The 20140-nt window shown below is 36.4% G+C and overlaps 1 protein-coding gene across 4 annotated transcripts in view; it reads left to right on the top strand.

Annotated features, from left to right (window-relative positions):
- The first annotated feature begins 1420 nt into the window (after positions 1-1420).
- The window catches only part of LOC134531859 (MYND-type zinc finger-containing chromatin reader Zmynd8-like), an 89438-nt gene continuing 70718 nt past the window's right edge, over positions 1421-20140 (top strand). The window contains exons 1-4 of one of the 4 annotated variants that reach the window (XM_063367855.1): positions 1421-1842; positions 2860-3001; positions 5109-6166; positions 13215-13500. In XM_063367855.1, coding sequence (XP_063223925.1) covers positions 5283-6166; positions 13215-13500 — 1170 coding nt within the window. In that variant the 5' untranslated portion in view covers positions 1421-1842; positions 2860-3001; positions 5109-5282. Of the gene's footprint in view, positions 1902-2859; positions 3002-5108; positions 6167-13214; positions 13501-20140 lie in introns of all 4 variants that reach the window. The other 3 variants (XM_063367858.1, XM_063367856.1, XM_063367857.1) reach the window with 3 other exon arrangements.

Raw genomic sequence — 20140 nt, 5'->3', positions numbered from 1 at the left:
CACACTTTTCCCTTGAGCTCAGGAGAGCTGAAAAGATGAAGGATGAAGGAAACATGCGCAGAGTGAAGTTACTCTGTGTCAATGTGGCACACAGCTATCAAAATTTCAGTTTCATGTAAGACATTGCGCGGGTCTTTATGTATTTGGCTACATTGATTTTGATTACCTGCCTGAAGAGGGTGGGGGGGGGGGGGGGGTGGCGATCGCCCCTATCGCCACCCCCACCCCCTTGGATCCGCGCCTGACTGCATCATGCTATTATTGCTTATCACATTTTACTAGCTTTTTAAAACATTAAATATAATATTAAAGCTTTAAGGACGTATCATGCTATATTGTCTGGGGAAAGAAAGGTTATAATAAACATTAGAATGATTTATTTTTTTCTAATTTTTACTGTTTAGTTGTTTATTTTACACCAATAAGCTTGAAACATTTACATTATAACTTATATGTTATCATAAAGATAGCTTCGAATAGTTATTATATATTAAAGCTTAATATTTGTAATTCTACTCATGTACGAATTGAAATTACAAGCTAAAGCTATGGAATACAAAGATACGTTCGCAGTCACAAAACATGCCATTTTCTATTTTCAATATAGCAATCATAGAATACACCCATTCTTTCTTAAGGGAAAAAAATACTGAACTTTTTATTATAACCCAACAGATTTCTTCTTATCGCTTTTGGCTTCAACACTCTCGTTAATAAATGCATGGAAAAAATGGATTTATGCTTCCTCTTTGTAATATCCACTCTATGGTCAATGCTGTTTTTTAAAATAAAAAATGGCAATCCTTTATTGCTTTTTATATCTTTTAGATTAGAAATATTGTGGATTTTTAACTATTTTTAGCCTAGTTTTGCGTTTTTTGTAAATTTGATAGGCAAGATTTACAGCCAAAGGGGACATCCATGACTGTTTTTCGTAACACGGTTCTGACAGTACCTAATCGACTTTTCAGATGTTATTTCTAAAATAATTCTGGGAAAGAGACAGCGTGAGAAGCAAAGTGCGCAATGCACGTGTTTCTGATTCCGCAGCAAAGATAATTCCGATCACAGGATTCCATTAACCCAACTTACAGCCGAATACTACGATACAGAAATCATCTTAACCCTTGTACCGTGTCACAACAAATATTGTAATATTACAATATTTGGTCACAATCATAATCGTCACAAAACATACACAAAATGAAGTAGCGAGACGCTGTGCATTTAGCAGGTGTGCCAACGTAAACCATTTCAACAACTAGTATTTTTGTTCAAACCAGATCTCTGGTACAAACATGTTATGTTTTATCTTTCTTAAATTTTCACACAAAAGTTTTATTGAATCACTAAATGCATGCTATTCCTGCATTATATTATTACACAGTGCACTGTGTTTATATAGTTTTTACTATTTTGGTTTATGTTATTTATGATAACCCGACCGTCACTTTTTATTGTATCTAATTTCAGGTTTTTTTTTTAACAAAAACAAAAGATTTAATAATATTCCTTAAACGTATTTTGTTACTTCGATACATTGGTGTTTTTTTCTAAGAACTGGGCGGTGCGTCGACCGATTTTTGTTTTGTTAAGGACCCTTGTTGGGGGGAAGTGGGGAGTTGGTTCCCTGACCGCCTTGCAGCGGTTCGTGCAGGCGTACGTCGTGAATGTGAGGGGGAGGGGTTGTGCGTGTACGTAATGTTTAGATGATGATATGTATATGGCGTTGAAAGAAATTTACATGTCCCGCCATTTCATAAAGGTTTTAATCTTTATTGTCAAGTGATATACATCGTTAATCGTCAAGAGTAAAGAAGTGTTCTTAAAAGTTATGTGATTGTAAGTGTTATTACTGTGAATATTCTCGTACATACATAATTTTGGACCAACTTGCAAGGGTTAGTTATATTTTTGTAATACAATTTAGACTACTAGTAATTTAAACATTTTTAATCAGCTCTTTTTATCAAAATTAGAAATATATAGCTGAAACCGATTAATAAAAATTATTGGAGTGATATAGTTAGCTTAGGCCTAGGCCAATGATGAGTCATGCATGAATGTAGGCTTATACAGGTCTACATATTATCTACACAATAATTAGGTGTGCACTCAACATTACAATTAAAATCTAAATATTTTATTACTGGCAAATGCCTTGTGCATTTATGTTAATATGTGGGATGGTTTTTGCTGATGCTAAAGATAGGTAATGATAAACATGAGAGATAAAAGTAGGTATCTCTGAGACTATTTACCTTTCACTACAGTAACAGAAACAAACAGTAAAAAGGGAGTGGTTCAGCCATTCAGGTTTTAAATGTTTGTAGCACAAAGATTCAGTATTTGCATAAATTACATATTTGTGGGATGTTAACTTTAGTGTACCTATAATTTATAATTTTAATTTTAATGTTGTACACGTGGTTTTTGTGTTTAGCACACTGGAATTCAAAAGCTCTCTAGTCATTTTCCCAAATGTGATGGTAGGCCCCAAGTAGACTAGGTACCTATATCAGATATTTAGTAGGACACTGACAAAAAAAATCATTTAATAGTATTTTTTAATAAATAGTGTATTAGAGTAGGTACCTAGTTGGATTTTGGAAGGTAAATTTAATGTGTAAACTATGTAATTGTGCACAATAATGTATTTGTTAGCAGAAGTTATCTTCTGTTTTTAATGGTAAAAGAGAAAATTATATATTTCTCAGCATTTAAAAAAAATTCATGTGCTGTAATGAAAAAAGTATTTTAGTCCTACAAGTAAGCTATAATAACTATTACTATATATTGTATCACTTGAAAAAAAAAGCCATTAGGCTATGTCTAATTAAAAAACATTTTTATCTACAGGTGTTCAGTAAATTGTCCATCATCGTGATATCTCGCCTCCCACCGAAACAATCAGAGTTCAATTGCTGTTGGAATCAAACTCAAGATTTTTCTCAAATTATAAAAATGGCGAATGCTGCCTCGAGCCTGTTGAATATTTGAGGTACTCTCATTTCCCCCACACATTCATTCTATTAATGCTCCATTCTCATCTCATCACCCCTCACTATATCTAATGACTTGATGTCTACAAGTTGTTAAGCCCTTAACTGCATTATTGTGAGAAACAATTCAGTGGGAACAAAAGCAAAGATAATTTGTGTCATGGAATAAAAGAGTGAGATTAATTGTCAATGAAATTTAAATATCTTCCATTTCTGTAACTTAGCTATGCAAAATCTATCATGTTCTCCTAATTTTTCCCGTGATTATTGTCAATTGAAGAAAAACTTAATTTAAACGCTTTTTTGAAGAAAAAAATTTCTATCCCATCAAAATCTGTTTTATGTGTTCCTGTTATATGGGATGTGAAACATAGTGTATACTTACAATGATATAAGCATTGAGTTAAATGTTGCCTTGGTAAAACACATCAACAGATAGTGCAACAAAATTTGGCAACATTAAACATGCTTAGGTTTGTTCATCTCAAAATAAATACCTTAAACCATGGTATCAGCACTTCAGCGCGGTCCAAATTTACCAAAGTTTGTTCTATGGGGCCAAATCTTAACAGTGTGCCTTAGGTACAATTTATTGTGCACTAGCTCCAATGGTAAAAATGTCAAGTTTTAAATAACATAATGTTTCAGAAGGAGCCTACTTTTTAGAAATTGGGGGAATGTCACTTACTTCAGAAAACATCGCTGAAATTCTTACTACAGTAGGCCCTCTCGACCACATGAAAGGTAGATTACACTGACATTGCAAGTCAGGTCCAAATCAAACACCTTAATGCTCGCTCGCAGCACAAGCTCCTGCCTGTGCATACTGCTCTGTCATCCAATGCCGAGCTCGCTGTTCTCTGTGCTTCGCTGCAACCATGGCCTGCCGTCTGCTGGGTCGTGACGTCGAATGCCAGTCGTCACTTGTGCTCCGCTGCAACGGCCACATGAACCAACGCACGTAGCACATCCAGCCAACTTACCAGTCGAACAGACCGTTGCAAAAACACATACATAAATTATTTCTACTATAAACTCAGAATTTAAATTATATTTTAATTGTTAAGAATTTTTTATCAAAACCAGCTGAAAAAAATATTAAAGTAAACTAATTTTGAGTATTTAAACTGAAAATGGTGACAGCCAAAAGGAGTCAAACAAATATTAAAAAAATATATATATTAAAAACAGGTTTGCCAACTATTGAAAACTAATAAAAACCTTCCATCAGTAACCATTTACAAAATAAAATGTTTGATTATAAATCAATACCAGTCTTATCAGACTAGCGAAATTTTACATTGTAGTGTTGCTAGCTTGTACTGGTCACAGAGTAATAATATGCATTCTCCAAACTTAACTACCTATATAATCTAGTTTAATGGTTCTAGTCTCTTGTGAGAATAAGTGTATTACAATATGTTATATGAGCAATTAAGTGATTGGATTAACTAATTATATGGGTGTATAATACTTTAATCCACTGAAACTTGAAACATTTGTGAGGTTGGCATGTCTACTGACTCCATTTAATCAGTGTAGTTCACAAATGGATAATATAATAAACTATTTTCTTCTCACTCACCTCACACCTATGCTGTTAATGAAGGTGCTTGCTGTGGTAAATATTTATAATTTACAATTTCTTTTCCACAGTGCAATGTGGCACATTAGATTAGTACTATTTTGATGGATGATGGATCCCGGTCCATCTATCCTTATTCCAGTTTTTTCAAAGTTTCTGGAAATCACTCCAGGCAAATGCTGAGAGTGTGCCTCACCAAAGGCCATGAATGATTATGTCTCAGATATCCTTGCACTTTGTTGTGTTATATGTATCCATCTCTAGTTATCTTGCAGTCAACAATAAAATGTGAAAATTGTTAGTTCTACTCATAACCACGCTCAAGATTGTCATTTCCATTTATCGTGGTGACCGTTACACCATATCCATTTTCCGTGCAGCCCGGACGCACACAACAACACAAGTCATTCACCACGTTGCCAAATATACATACCCTAACTACCAACGTCATCTACCTAAATACTTTACTTAAACCCAACTGTCTCAATACATAACAAAAAATATATTTTTATTTGTTGCAGGGGTTGAGCTCTTCAGAGCAACAAGGGGCGTGGTGATGAAAGTGACCAGCTCCCTTGCGTTCAGACTGAAGCTCCTGTACTCGGTTGGCTTCTGTGTGTGGTACTTCAGGCGCGTGAGGAGGAAGCAGGGAAAGGACTAGTGAGCGTCTGGGGCTTGCCTCTTGTCTGGCCACCATGCCATTCGCCAAGCTGTCTCGGGACGCCAGGTTGGTGAAGGAGGATGCCAGACCATCCAAAGACAGTTCTTCGAGCCAGAGCACCCAAGAAACTACAGCCAGGGCCATGAGAGCTCGGACCAGAAAATCTAATTTTCCTGACATCGGCACCACCAAGCTGAAGAAAAAAAAGATGTCTGACGAGGAAGAATGCATTAAGACAAATTTTGCAAATCAGAGCAATTTGAGAGTTTATAAGAAAAAAGTTGTAGTTAGTGCTAAGCAAGATGAAAGTGCAAGCAGAGTCACAATAGCGTGTAGCGGGGGCAGGCCTGGGACTTCTGCATGTTCTGAAGTGGAGAAACGTGCGAGTGATGGCGTTGCTGTTGAAGTGAACGGTGAGTCCTCCACATCAACGTTGTCTCTGACGGGATCAGCATCCGAGAGTACGGCAGTTGCACCAACTACTGTAGTTCCTACACCTGTTAACGTGATGCTAATGCCATCCTGTCCGACCAGTATGCCTGCTCCAAGCGTAGCATCGCCTGCTCCAAGCATAGCATCACCTGTGACATTGCTTGCTGGCGAGCGCCTTCTACCAACCAAACCATCAGCCGCGACTCTAGCAGTGTGTGTTGCACCTGAACCATCTCGAGATGCTCCAGGGACATCTTCCGAATGCTCCAGTTTGACTGGTGCCAGTTCTTCCACTTCTCTTAGGACAGTCCCTCATCTCATCACCAGGCGAGTCGAACAATCGTCTGATAACCACAAAGCGAAGTTGTCCACCAATGAGAAAGCTACTGATGAATTGGAAGAAGAAATCTTGCTTGGCAGTGGCACATCTGTGTTGCTCAGTATAGAGAAGAAGGTTTCAGCTATTGAGCAGAATGGCATTGATAAGTAAGCATTTTCTGTATTTCAAGCATCTCATATTTTTAAAATCACTAATGTTATAATTGTTTTAATTATCATGATATTTTTGCGCATGTGCATGTGCACACACTTATTTAAATGTCCACTGGTCTCATAATTGAACATGGCCAAACGGAGGTTTGTCCACTTGTTGCCAACATAACATCTTACACTGTAGTTCTGTATTTCAAATGAACATTGTCTTGAAAGTTTCTATAGCATGTGCATTCACCAGCCAATATTCAAGCAATTACTGAGTAAATAAAAATATATGTTTGTTGCATTAGTTAAAAATTTGTCCTTAATCTACATTTAGAAAGAAACAGAACATTTTATTAGTACACTAGCTGCAATCTCCAGCGTTGCCCGGGCTGAACACAGGGTGATATATTGTCCGCGAGTTAAAGCCAAATGGATACCGCCATATGACAGTGTGGTGGGCATAGGCAAAATGACACGCAATATACTGTTCGTATGTCTATGCCATGATTTTCTGTTTACCCGTGGCGATCGGTTGAACGGTCCACTTGGTGTATTAACTTGTTTTTTGGTGTTATTTCGGTTATATCGCAATTCACCATATAATTTTGTCCCTACCAATGAATCAACACCACAAATTTTTCAATCAAACTAACTAAAAACCAAAATTGAGATCTAAAGCAGGGTTTTACACTCTTACTCCAGCCAATTCCACGACTCCTCTTTGTCCCATATGTATTATCTTCCTGACCCATTATCATCACTTATCTGGCACACATTACTTATCAAAAAACAAATCAACACCATGTGAACAATTCTGCCTGTCAGAAAATTAAAACTCATTATATATATATCGCAGAGGCTACCAACCCCTCGCCCCTCATTACCGCCCACAACACCATACACGCGCGTGCAATACTTAATACTTATTTGGCTACAACACTAATACTTACATTTTAAATATCGCAATATCTTTTGAATGAAACGTCCGAATTGAATAATTTAAAACGTTCTAGAAAGGTATTGAATTCGTCTTGAATATGCAGTATTTATTTTGATAAGGATTAATACCAAGGTACACAATAAAGAGTTTTTGAAGCGACTGCATTTTAATTATTTAAAAAATTAAAGAAAACACTAATTGTGAGATAACTACAATAGTTAGACATGGTTACGCAATATTTTGTGAAGACAATTATATGTTCTGCAAAGTGGTAGTACATTGTTTTGTTCTATAATCAATAGGTTTCGCAGCGCACGCCGTGTAAGGATTTTTTCGGGTCATTTTTTTACACCTTGGGTTACCTTATTGGACTTTTAGTAAGGATCCCTAATGTTATTGATAATATAATATAGCCTATAGCCTTCCTCGATAAATGTACTATCCAACACTGGAAGAATTTTTCAAATCGGACCAGTGGTTCGTGAGATTAGCGCGTACAAACAAACAAACAAACTCTTCAGCTTTATAATATTAGTATAGATTCATGTCGGCTATGAAAGTGTCAGGAGTTAGCAAGTAATATAGCTAAGAAATGAAAAATCTATGTTGGATTGTTGTAATATCAATGCTCCCTTCCTACGATTTTATGCTATGTGTTGTCATTGCAAATACTTTTTTAAAATTGCATTTAAAATTGGTACCTAGTTCATTTATTGTACCATGTTGGCATTTGTATTGATACTATGTTACATTCACTGAGGCTGTAAAAACTAGGGAGATACAAAATGATCTGTAGCCTATAAGGAATAAATAATTAGACAGCAACATTCTGAGACCTATGTTGTTGTTTTAATAAACAGATTTGAAAATAAGCACACTCAAGAAGAAAATCTATTATAAAGTACACCCAAGGATGTTCAACTTGCACAAGAGATTGTAGTCATCAAAAACATTTTTAAATAATTACATTTTCCAATTTTGGTTTAGAATTATTTGCACAGGGTTTTTTTCCCTAGGTCCAAATTTTATTTTTGATAAAATAACTAATATAGAAACTTAAAACATAAAAAAGGGTGTTTTAAGTTTGTCTCACACACCATAGTAGTAGGTACCTGAAAAAAAATAGTAATTGCTATAATGCTAATTTTGGTATTTTCAAATGCAAAATGCTAGTTTTGGCATTTTAGATAGAAAGCATCTATTTATCATGTTTTTGACTAATTTTCAAGGAATTTTAATCAGTGTTAATTTTTGGTAATCAGTTAATTTACATTATTTATAAGCATAATATTATTTTTGTCGACACTATGGTTATTTTGATTTTATCTTCTTACTGCCTTCACATTAAGGGTGCAGGAATCAGTTTGCCAAGACTTTTTGTTGGCCATATAAGCTAAAATAAGCTAAGCCAATTTTCTAATGAAACTTTAATATATAATATACAGAGTATAATGTTGATTAATAATATTTGTTGAGAAATAATATATTAAATTAATTTTTAAACCTTTCTACAATCATAGTTTTATAGTTATTGTTTTGATAACAAGATTAGGATTTGTGGAATTTAAATCATAACCTAAAAATATTAAAACTGTACAAAGCAGTTAAATATATTTTATGAATTGCATCCATACTCATTAGTATTGATGCAAACTATCTTCTGGTAATAATTTGTCATATACATTTCACAATAAAATATGGTTTTGATTAACATTTAAAAACACATTTGCCATGCAAAGTCTGAAAAAAGAAAACTATTTTTGAGAAAAAGAACACATAATTTTTTGTTGAAATAACTTCTACTTTTACAGGTCATTACTATTATTTGTGAATGATATTTCCTTAAATTTACCATGATAGCTCTCATACATTTTATGTTTTGATACAAATCCTGTCATTACTTAAGTTTTTGCTAAATATTATCTACTAGCCGTAAAATATCCTCAAGTTTACATAATTATGATCACTTATGTGACTTTTTATAGCTAAAATATTTTTATTAAATATTGTAAACATTGAGACATGTTTACATGTTTATAATCATTTTTGTCTCATAGTTATATATTTACTTTGTCATTTAAATAATAATGTTAATATTTGATATAATTTGCGACCATGAAATGAATGTAGATAGATATCGGAATAAATTCAAAGGAAAATCCCTTAATAGTAATGACCATAAAATGAAACAAATAACAGAATGTGTGAACATAGCTCAAGGAATTCATATTTTTAAATTACTGTTTAAAACCATACATAGGCCTAGTAGTTAATATTTTTGTTGAAAATTTATTAGTTAAGTATTTATTTAAAATAAATACAAACCAAGTAATCAAAATGAATCCACCGTTATTTATGTTGGTTGTGATATGAAACATCATTTTAACTGTACAGTTATTACACTGTGAATAGATTTCAATGCATAATACTGCCATAAAGTTGGGTGTGTAGGACTTGAACACATTTGAATAAACTTAAAACTTTTTAAAAGTCTGATTGCATTTTTTAAAAAAATTGTGCTACTTTGTTTGCCATTTCATTATAATAGTTAAAGCGTTAGTAGTTAGTAGTAGTTATGCAAAAGCATAAAATTTGTGCCGTGTATTAGGGATTTAGGCACGTTTTATTTAAAAATTTTGTAATCTTAAATATTTTTGGAAATATTTTTTTTTCTCTCATCTTATTTTCTTTACGGCCAGGCCCTCAGCCTCTGTTCTCAGAGGCGAGCTGATTTTCTTTCCCAGCCTCATGCTAGGCTAGCATTCTGGCTAATATTTCTCCCGCCTCCAGGCACGTCGGGGCCGGTTACTTTATTTCTTCGCGTGACTACCTTTTGCCTAGAGCAGCTTGTGAAGCAGTGCTGAGCCCTGCTAACTCTGTCACGAATCGGTATAAGGTTCACTAGCAGCAAGACACGACAGGAGGATCCAGTGGGCCTTGCGTCCCACAGACCATGCGTTTTTTGAAGCCATCCCCCTCCTGCTCACCCACCCTTTCTTCTCAGAAGAGAAGCCAGGAGCGACGACCGCTCGGGTACGTTAACCGAAGTCAAGGCCATCTCAGGCTTGACAGCCGCAGTTACGATTCTGCACCTTAACGACATCTAGTGACGGCTGTGGTCACTAAAGCCACTTGTGGGCGTCGGCAGCGCCGACACCAGCGCTCGCGCGGAGGTAACGACAACCTCTCTCCCCTCCTTATGTCTCAGGCCGCTAGGTGGCACCACTGGTTACTCCATTACCCCCTAGCTTGACACTCTCGTCTGTCACAAGTCGATTTATTAGTACTTCCTCTCGCCACCAAAAGATAGCGCCTCAGTCGCGCAGTCACTCCAGTAAGATCTAATTTTTTTATGCCGGACACCTTCGGGTGGACTCGGTCATTTTCGGCTCAGAGCCTACCCCCCTCCCATTCTCTAGAGACCCCGCGCTTATGATATCCTGGTGATATCCCGCTCTGAACTTACTTCGGTGCGCGCCTCCTGACTGACTGGTACCGTTGGTAATTGCGATCTTTGGCGAATCATCGACATCGCACCGTATATTATGTAGTCTGCTCAGACTAGAGGGATGGAGTCCCTATCTAAAATTATTATTAACCAGTCAGTAGTTTAGTTGAAAGTACCTAGAGAAATTTAGTATTTTTTTATATTTTTTTAAAATTAATCATGATGACTTCCGTGGCTACCGCGAATCGTGGTTCGAGTTTTCGGAGACGAGACGCCCTCTCCTGAGCGCCAGGACCAACACCCTGTTTTGGTAAGTCTTGACGTCATCCCCCCCTTTAATTTTCCTTCTATTGGCCTTTTGCCCCATTTAAGCATACTGTCTGGAAACAGGTCTAATTCTTTGGAATTTGGACTTCTGTTTCAGACAGGGTTCCAAGTTTGGGGCAGCCAAAATCCTCTGCCAGAACCTCTGGAGTCGGTTCCTGAGCAGAATCCACCATCTTTAGGCCTACTACCTCGCTCACCGTCTACCTACAGCCCCGGGTGATACCCGCATAATTCTATCTTTTTATTCACAAACTCAAAAATAGTGTAACCCAGTTAAGACAGCGGACAGTAAAAAGCAGTTCGAGGAGAAGAAATTTATATTATGTTTTGGAAGGACTATATGTACAACCTTTAAAGTTACCAATGTTGATTTCATTCATGTTTTTAAGTATTGTTATTTTTGTTAAACATTCAGGGCCGGCCCGATAGGCAATAAGTTCAAAAAAATATATAATATAGTTAGTGTAATTGTGAGGGATTTAAATAAGATCACTTATCAATAAAAAACCGATGTAACTAAGGAAAAGTCAATCTATAAAAAAGAAAGAACAATGATTAATAAAATAAGGAAGTCTATAGACGTAACAGTTGTTTTTATTTATTTAATATATAATAACGATCCTTTTACTCCCAAGTATTCGTAGGGAGTCTCTAAATTTTCTTTGTTTGCTCCTAGTGTCGCCTCTGTTGTTGACTTTATAGTTATATATTGAGGGCCTCAGTGATCAAAGTTTCCAAATCTTTTTACCTTATTATTTAATTATTCTTTAGACACTTGGGGTATTACAAATTATTTTGTGATATGGTTTGATGGTTGCTGGATGATGATGCATTTTGTTACTGCTGCCTGTCCCCTCACTGGCTGAGAGTATTTGGAAACCGATAACCGATAAATAGTAACTGACATTTATACTGTGTGTATTTAGAGCTTACTGCTCAAGTCATGATATGTATTAGGTGAACAGTGTTGGAACATTACTCCCTTCTTTCTCCAGGGAAATACTTTTTGTATTGTCCTAGTATTTTGCTGTTCTGGCCAAACAAATTTCACTTTGATTATATTGATAGCATTTTCCAAGTGAGCATGGTTAAGGGCCCTGTCTACCTGGGCACACATTAGGTCTGCAGTGCTTCAGAAAACAAAAAAAAACATGTGATTTGAAAACTGCTCAAGATATCGGAGTGGTGTCTGTTTATTAAAAGCATTTAAGAATATGTTTCTGTATTTCCTTTTTTTTTTTTTTTAACTATTTTTAGAAGAGTGAAAATGGCTAAAACACGTGTTTTCAGAATAATATTTAGGCATGAAACATCCTGTACATATTCTTGAAAACACTCGAGGGATTTGTGTTACATCTTTATCTTCATTTCCTGGCCATATAATGTTATGGTCGCCACTTAAAACTCACAGATTCCCTGTGCTTGACGAGAAGACTGCGCGCCAGTCCACAGCCTTGTGCTTGGAGGTGGCACCATTCTAGAAGCTCCAGCGAGCATCACACGTATAATCCCGCCTCACGAACACAAATACACCTTTGGTCAGGAGGCAGGCCCCTTAACTGGTCAGTTCATTCACCTCCCACCAAGGCGATTCGGGTTCGATTTCTGGCGAGGGAATCCAGCTGCCATTTGCTAACTTGCAATTAGTCTTTGGTTCAGTTTATAATCACACATCAAATATAAATAGTTGGAGACTGTCCATTGTATCTGACAAAATGAGTGCCTGTACTTATGTACGCATGTTAGAAGTTATGCTTACTTGGCATGATACAAGCAATCTGACATAATTATACATAGGGAAAATAACTTCATTTATATAAGTAAAATACACTTAAAAATACACTTGAAAAAGTTTATAAACACAATTTATATCACTAATATTCACAATAAGTAAATATTATAAATGATATGGACCAGTATTTAATATCAATCACTAAAGTATAAGTTTTAAAAGCATATATATATATATATAATTTTTATCTGTATGTAGCCCTTTTTTATGTGCAAATAACATTGCACTTTGCACGTGCATCTGAAAAATTCACTCATAATTTTTTCATAACGTGCCTAAAACTTCAAAAAGTTTAGCTAACTAGCATAAAAATCTCCCCTGCCCTGCGAATAGTAGATGTATTTTGTATTATGTTTAATTTTGCGTATTATATATAAAAATTACCCTGTGATATAAAAAAAATTGCAAGAAAGTTTTATTTAAAGGTCCTGAAAAATCTTTGCAATTGGTTCACCACATATTTGTAGACACCTGTTAATGACCTCAGTGTTGACACAGCATGAAAACGGAGTATCTAAAGCTCGTTGTACCGATGAATGCCGTCCAGGTCCAAGACTGAGGAAGAAGCACAGGCTTCCACGTCACCGTGCGGGGAGGCGGCCGCAGAAGGGGACAGCCCCTCGAAGGAGCCGCCCGCGGCGGAGGAGAGCGAGCTGGATGCTCAGGAGCGTGACGGCGTGGCCAAGTGCGAGGACTCCAAGGACTCCAAGGAAGACAAGCCGGACTTGCTCGAGGATGCCCTGTCCACCTCTGGCATCGTGGACGAGTCCCACCGGAGCAGCTTGCGGCTGGAGCGACGCCGCAGCTGGCGTCGGACGATACCCACGCTGCAGGTAGGATTGTCTGCCTGGTGTGTGCACTGCTCTACAGCGTGTTGTGTGGAATCCAGGCACATCCAAGCACTCAAGCTTTCATTGAATTTGAATGAGTGAACAACATATACCCCGTATATATCGTATAATCGTCGCACAAATATTTTAGGGCGGCAAAATTTGGATAAAAAAACCTCTCGTGTAGACATTGCATGATGTTTTTGGTCCCGCTATTAGATTCCGAGTGCTTTGTGGAGGTATTTTCTCCATATAAAACAATGTTTTTTAAAGTAGAAATCTAATACTCGGAAATGACCATTACTTATTTAATTAATGGAAATACGAAGTTGTCTGATTTGTAAATTTTATTTTAAAAGATGTTTTTAAACGTTATGACCTTTATCTGTTCGTCTGCGTCACCGCGGTGTACCGCTTATAAAAATGTAGCCAACGCTAGTTGGCATCATTCATGTTTGGTTATGTTGCTTCCTGTATATAGCGCGCACACGTAGTCGAATATCGATATCTCACCGATGGCATGCAACGCGCGTTCTAAGTCGAGTGCCAAGTTAACTACATTTGATGGTCCGCACTCTTTCGTGGTGTGTACTACGACGATATTTATGCTTTAGTTCAGGCTCGCATTTATTTGGGCCACAGATTATTTTTTATCTATTTAAAGTTGAAGAAAGGTTTTTGTTGCATGACTTATTAATTTAAATTGTTTGGCGTGCTTTTGTCTACTCTAATTTTTAAATAAAAGTACTTTCCATGAATGGGTTTTGTTTTTATGAATAATTTTACCCAAAAAATTATTTTTTTTTCATAAAAATCACTCCCTTACTTTTTAAACTTGATTTTGGTATTAAAATGTACGACAATTATGCGATAAAACATAACAGTTCAATACACTGTGTTTATTATTTACAAGGAAACCTCTGAATAACCCAATAAAATTGTGTGTATACCATTGAAGCCTATATCACATACACACAATAAAACAAAAAAAGCAATTAAATTATATTCATATAGATATGTATATACATATTAATATATATATATATACACACACACACACACACACACACACACACACACACACATGTAGAGCAGCAGTACAGTACAGTACAGTACAGTATTGAGGTATGTTAGTTTTTATAGTAATAAATAACATATCCAAGCAAATAGAGATTCTGTTAAGAAACTGAGCAAGAATAACATGTCATATGATTTAATAGCATTTTTTTACATTTACCATTTTTCTAAATTTGAATGATAAATGGGTGAAAAGATGGTCAATTTTTATACTAAAAGTCATCTCTTAAGCTAATTAAGTAGGATGTAAGACAATGCATGACTATGGCATTTAAATTGAATTATAATGTTATTAATCTGAAAGTGACAGAGGAATTTAATAGAACTAAATAAATAGGAATATCTAACATATCAAATGACTTGTTTTAGTCAATAAGACGATGATATCAAAAAGCACCTACATTGTTTACCTTTTAGTGTTTTTTTCCATAGTCAAGTTACAGTTTTTTAAACTTTTTTTATTTTAAAATTTTCTGTTTTAACCTGTGATGCGACAACAAAAAGACGAGTGATATAATAGCGTTGTAGACCAGGACATTCATGATAAAACAATTGCTCAGTATACGGAATAGGATAAAGTAAACCGCCTTCTTTATCCGCGCGTAGCGGCAACGTCTATTCAACGCAACCCTAGGCCAGATGCAGTCAGATGATTACACAGTTGTGGTAAAAGCAGACAAGACACCGGCTGGGTAGCACGAGCAGCGCTTCAATGCACCGGTGATAGGCGATTTCGCAATTGTTATGGTTGGCACTGAATTCAAGACTTCTATCTCTGGAGCACAAAGTGGTGCATTTTTCGTGCGAATTCGTGTCAACTCCGCAACTGTCGGGATTAGCTTTCTCCCTCCCTCCCTCCCTCTCTCTATCTCTCTCTATCTCTCTTTCTCTTTCTCTCTCTCTTTCTCTCTCTCTCTTTCTCTCTCTCTTTCTCTTTCTCTCTCTTTCTCTTTCTCTCTCTCTCTTTCTCTCTTTCTAACCGCTTCGCGTAGTGTACGTGGCGCAAGACTTTCGAACCCTTGCTTTCGAACGACGAACGAATAGAGTTAACAATTAAACTCCAACTTTACCCTTTGCAGAAACGATGTACTGAGTTGTTTATAAAAATATAGCTTATGGCAATTACAAATTAATTTTACTACTAGGGTTTTATGAACATTCACAACAATATCTTCAATAATTCACATTTATAGAGATAGTGATTATCGTAGGAAAAATTACTGTTGGACTTGTGTGTATTTAATTTGTCTACATAATTTCTTTATTTTTGAAAAGATTGTTTCACACTTTGATGGGCCAACGAGAATTAAGTTGTTATGATACAGTATGTTCAGTATTCGACTAGAAATAGTTATGAGTGATAAAAATATTTATTTCAGCCATTAGATTGATAAGTTGCATTTTTGAAAACTATTTAGGTTTGATAAACTATCGGGATGAATCACAATCACTATAAATCAAATTCAATTGTTAAATCTTTATCATCGTACTTACCAAAACGAAAATTGGAAGAACTGTGGGCTGGCAGTAACATGAATGAAGTTTTTTTTTTTTTAGGTGTTATCATACTGCAGCAATTTTCATAACAGTTTATAAAGAGTCATTCCATATCAAATCAACCAATAAAAAATTAATTTTTAAATTTCATGTTTCAGTTTTATATGATTTTTTGTATATTGGTAATATCAAATACATTATAAAACTATTTTTTCTAAAAAAAAAAATTTAGTAGTTTTTTTTGTATGAATTTTTGAAAATTGCAAAAATAGCCAATTTTAGTAATGTTTTGGATCACTCAAATACTTGTAGGTTTCCAACTAATGGTGCTAGAAGGCTGTTTGACAGCTCATTTTAAAGGTCATTGAATGGGCTTCAATTTGATTTGTAACATGACCAACTTTGGGAAAAAAAAATTATTTTTATTTGTTTTCAAAATTTTTAATATTGAATTTCTAAAAAACACCATTTTCGATTTTTTTTTTTTTTAAAAAAGTATGTTATTCCTACATATATTGGTTAGATTTGTGCCATATTTCAAGGTGGAGAATCAATGGGATCATGAGTAAATAAAAATGAGAAGTTTAGTAGATGCTTAAGGGGGCGTGGTAGATAAATAAATGCTTTAAGCGTCAGTTGGACGTTATTGGTTTTTGGAAGACAACATTGAAAAACTGCAAAACAACAATCCTACATAATGTTATTTTCCAACTTTATTAGCAGACGTCCTAAAAAGACAATTCTCGAGCGTTGTTTCTTCCGCAGCAATTAAATGTTCAAAATTACCAAGGCAGAAGTTTTGGCTTCAAGTAACCTTCAGTTTTTAATTAATGCATTTAGCTCTGGTTTAGATACCATGCCGCCTTAAGAAATAGTTGCAGTAAGGAAGAGTAGCATAATTTTACATAAAATTTTGACTTAGTAAAGTATTCAAATTTTATTGTTATAGTCTAAAAATTTTTTACAAATTATAAAACACGGATAACAAATCTTACCTTACATTCATCCAGTGTTCTTTGAGTAAACATTTGATCAATATGATAATACAAAGCATGTGATCTTGCTGAACAGATGTAGCCTAAGTTCAAAAAAACAAATCGATGACATGATTTCCGCAGAACTCCCGAATCCCACCGAAGATCTGGTTCTATTTGAATCAATCCGAAAACACATGATCCAACTGAACACAAATTCACCATGCATGAAAGAAGGCAAGTTTGCAAAGCGCTATCCACATGAGCTGATTAAAGAAACTCAAACGGGAGGTGATGGATATCCTCTGTATAGGTGAATAAAGGCGGATGTCTGTGAATACACAACCACAATCAAAATGTGCCATGTAGATGTTGACGTTGACAATAAATGGATCGTGCCCTACTCAGTGCTGCTTTCAAAAATGTTTGATGCCCACATCAATGTTGAGTACTGCAATTCAGTGAAGTCGATCAAATACATTTGCAAATACGTCAACAAAGGCAGTGATGTGGCAGTATTCGGGATGGCCAATCAAACTGACAAAATTATGTAATTCCAGATGGGGGGCTACATTAGCAGCAATAGAGCGGTTTGGCGCATATTTTCATTCAACATCCACGAGTGATATCCAACAACTCAACATCTAGCTGTTCATTTGAAAAAATGGCCAGCATGTTTATTTCACCGAACAAAACGAAGAAAATAGACCCGAGCAGCCGCCACACACCATTCTCACCATTTTCATTGAATTGTGTTCAACCGACAATTTCACCAAGACTTTATTATATCCTGAAGTTCCCAAATATTACACTTGGAACATGTTGACAAAAAAGTTCATGAGAAGAAAGCGTGGCACGATTGTCCCATCATATGCTTGTGTGAGTTGTTCTGATTCTTTGGGACATGTCTACATCGTTCATCCGAATAATACTGATGTTATTTTTTGCGATTGTTATTGCATACGATCCAAAAGTTCCAACATCATTCGCCACCTTGAAAACTATTGATGGAGACGAATGCCAGATTTATCGAGAAGAATAGTTCGGATTGGGTTTGCTTGCAAGTAATCAGCATAGGAACACAACACTAACAGAGGCATCACTCACGTGTCACCCAAAACAAATACGCACTTTGTTTGTGATCATTTTAACAACATGCGCACCATCAAATCCACGAGGACTGTGGGAAATGCATTGCAAAAGCCTCAGTGAAGACATTCTAAGGCAATCACGCGCAACTGTTCCTAACCAGGAGTATTCGTACGAGATTTTCAACCAAACTCTACTGCTGATTAAGGATATGTGCATATTCATCTACAATAAAGTCCTTATTCAACTTGGAATGCTGGCTTCAATACAGGACAGAAACAGTGTTCAAGACAGGGTCCTGGTGCGAGAACATGAATTCGATGTGAACCAGCTTGTAATGCCTACAGGCATAAGGACGGGGTGGAACGCCATAGCATGGCAAGGATTGCGAACGGGTGTTTGTAACACAACAACAATTTTTAAACAATAATAAAGGCTTAATAAAACTTAACAAAAATAAATAACAAGGTGATCATTATGTAACAAGAGTTTAACACACACAGCAAAAGTGAACGAGCCATTATCAAGGCTACAAAAGGTTAGATTTTACGCCGGCGCAACGTGGTACAAAACATGCGCGGTCCTATTAAGGGGCCTCGAAAGAGGGTGTCACAAGGTAGACGCATTTGAAACTGCCAAATTACTAGATTGCCAAAATGTAGGGAAAACCCACTGCCTTATGCGCATTACGTGCGTTACAAAAGTAAGTTACATTATCTTAAAATGAAAATTACGTTACGTTTTACGTACGTCGACGACTCAGGGGAGAACAGTTACAAAAAAGTGAAGTTAAATTAAATTACATGATTTCCAAAAGTAATTTTCCAGGTGGCGATCGAAAGGGAATTTAGACAAAACATACAAAATTCAATAAACGTTTACATTATAGCAAGGGCCACCGCCTTACTCCAACTTACATTTTCTTTCCCCCGAGGTCGCGCACGTCGTACAAATTTAAAGTCTAACTGACTGACTACATACTGGCTAACAATTACTCGAGCTCTCACAAGAGACTAAAATAGGTCTGAAGAGCTAGTTGATACTAGAAGAACAAGAAGAACAAGCCCGAATAAATTGAAAACGTCTGCTTTTATAACATATGTGCCGCACAGCGCGCATGCGCCGAACGGAGGAGGAGAGGGGAGGCGAGAAGCAAGCAGGCATACACTAGGAGGGGGAAGGAAGGAGGGGACGACGAGCCGCCGCCCGCGCAGAAGCGCGGTGTTTGAAAGAAGCGGCGATCCTAACGCTTCAAGCTACAGCAGTATTTGGAAACTCAAACAAGACATTTGGTTGCTGATAAAAAAAATTCTTACGACAAAGTCATGCAACATGTGACAAATGGAAATGGCAGACTTTTTTCCCTCGTTGCACCAGGAGGAACAAGAAAAACTTTCCTCATCAATTTGATTTTGGCATTGGTTCCAATGCAGAATTGGATTGCACTTGCAGTGGCATCATTGGGATTTGCATCAATGCTATTGGACGGCAGATGCACTGCACATTCAGCACTCAAGCTTTCATTGAATTTGAACCAGAAGGAAACACCAACTTACAACATCAGCAAAAACTCCGGTATGGCCAGGATCCTTAAAACGTGCAAAATTATCATTTAGGACGAATGCACAATGACTGACCCATAAGAAATTGCTCGAAACGCTTCACCGGACTCTGTGTGATTTTCGAGGAAACAACCAACCGATGGGAGGCGCTCGTATTCTTCTTGCTGGTGATTTCCGCCAAACTTTGCCTGTTATTCCGCGATCAATGCCTGCCTATGAGCTGACCGCATCTTTGAAATCATCACATCTTTGGAACTGAGTCAAGAAAATCACGCTATCAACGAACATGCATGTGCATTTTCTGCTAGACTAGTCTGCCCGAAATTTCTCAAAACAACTTTTGGACATCGTAAATGGCAAAATTTCAATTGATCGTGCCATAAATGAGATTTCCTTCCCCTTGAACTTCTGTCAAAAGCGACTGAATATTCAAGCCGTTCTACA

The sequence above is a fragment of the Bacillus rossius genome, chromosome 5 (genome assembly GCF_032445375.1).
Source record: "Bacillus rossius redtenbacheri isolate Brsri chromosome 5, Brsri_v3, whole genome shotgun sequence".
Lineage (NCBI taxonomy): Eukaryota > Metazoa > Arthropoda > Insecta > Phasmatodea > Bacillidae > Bacillus > Bacillus rossius.
The sequence above is the reverse complement of the archived record's forward strand: the minus strand, read 5'-3'. Positions and strand labels throughout refer to the sequence as shown.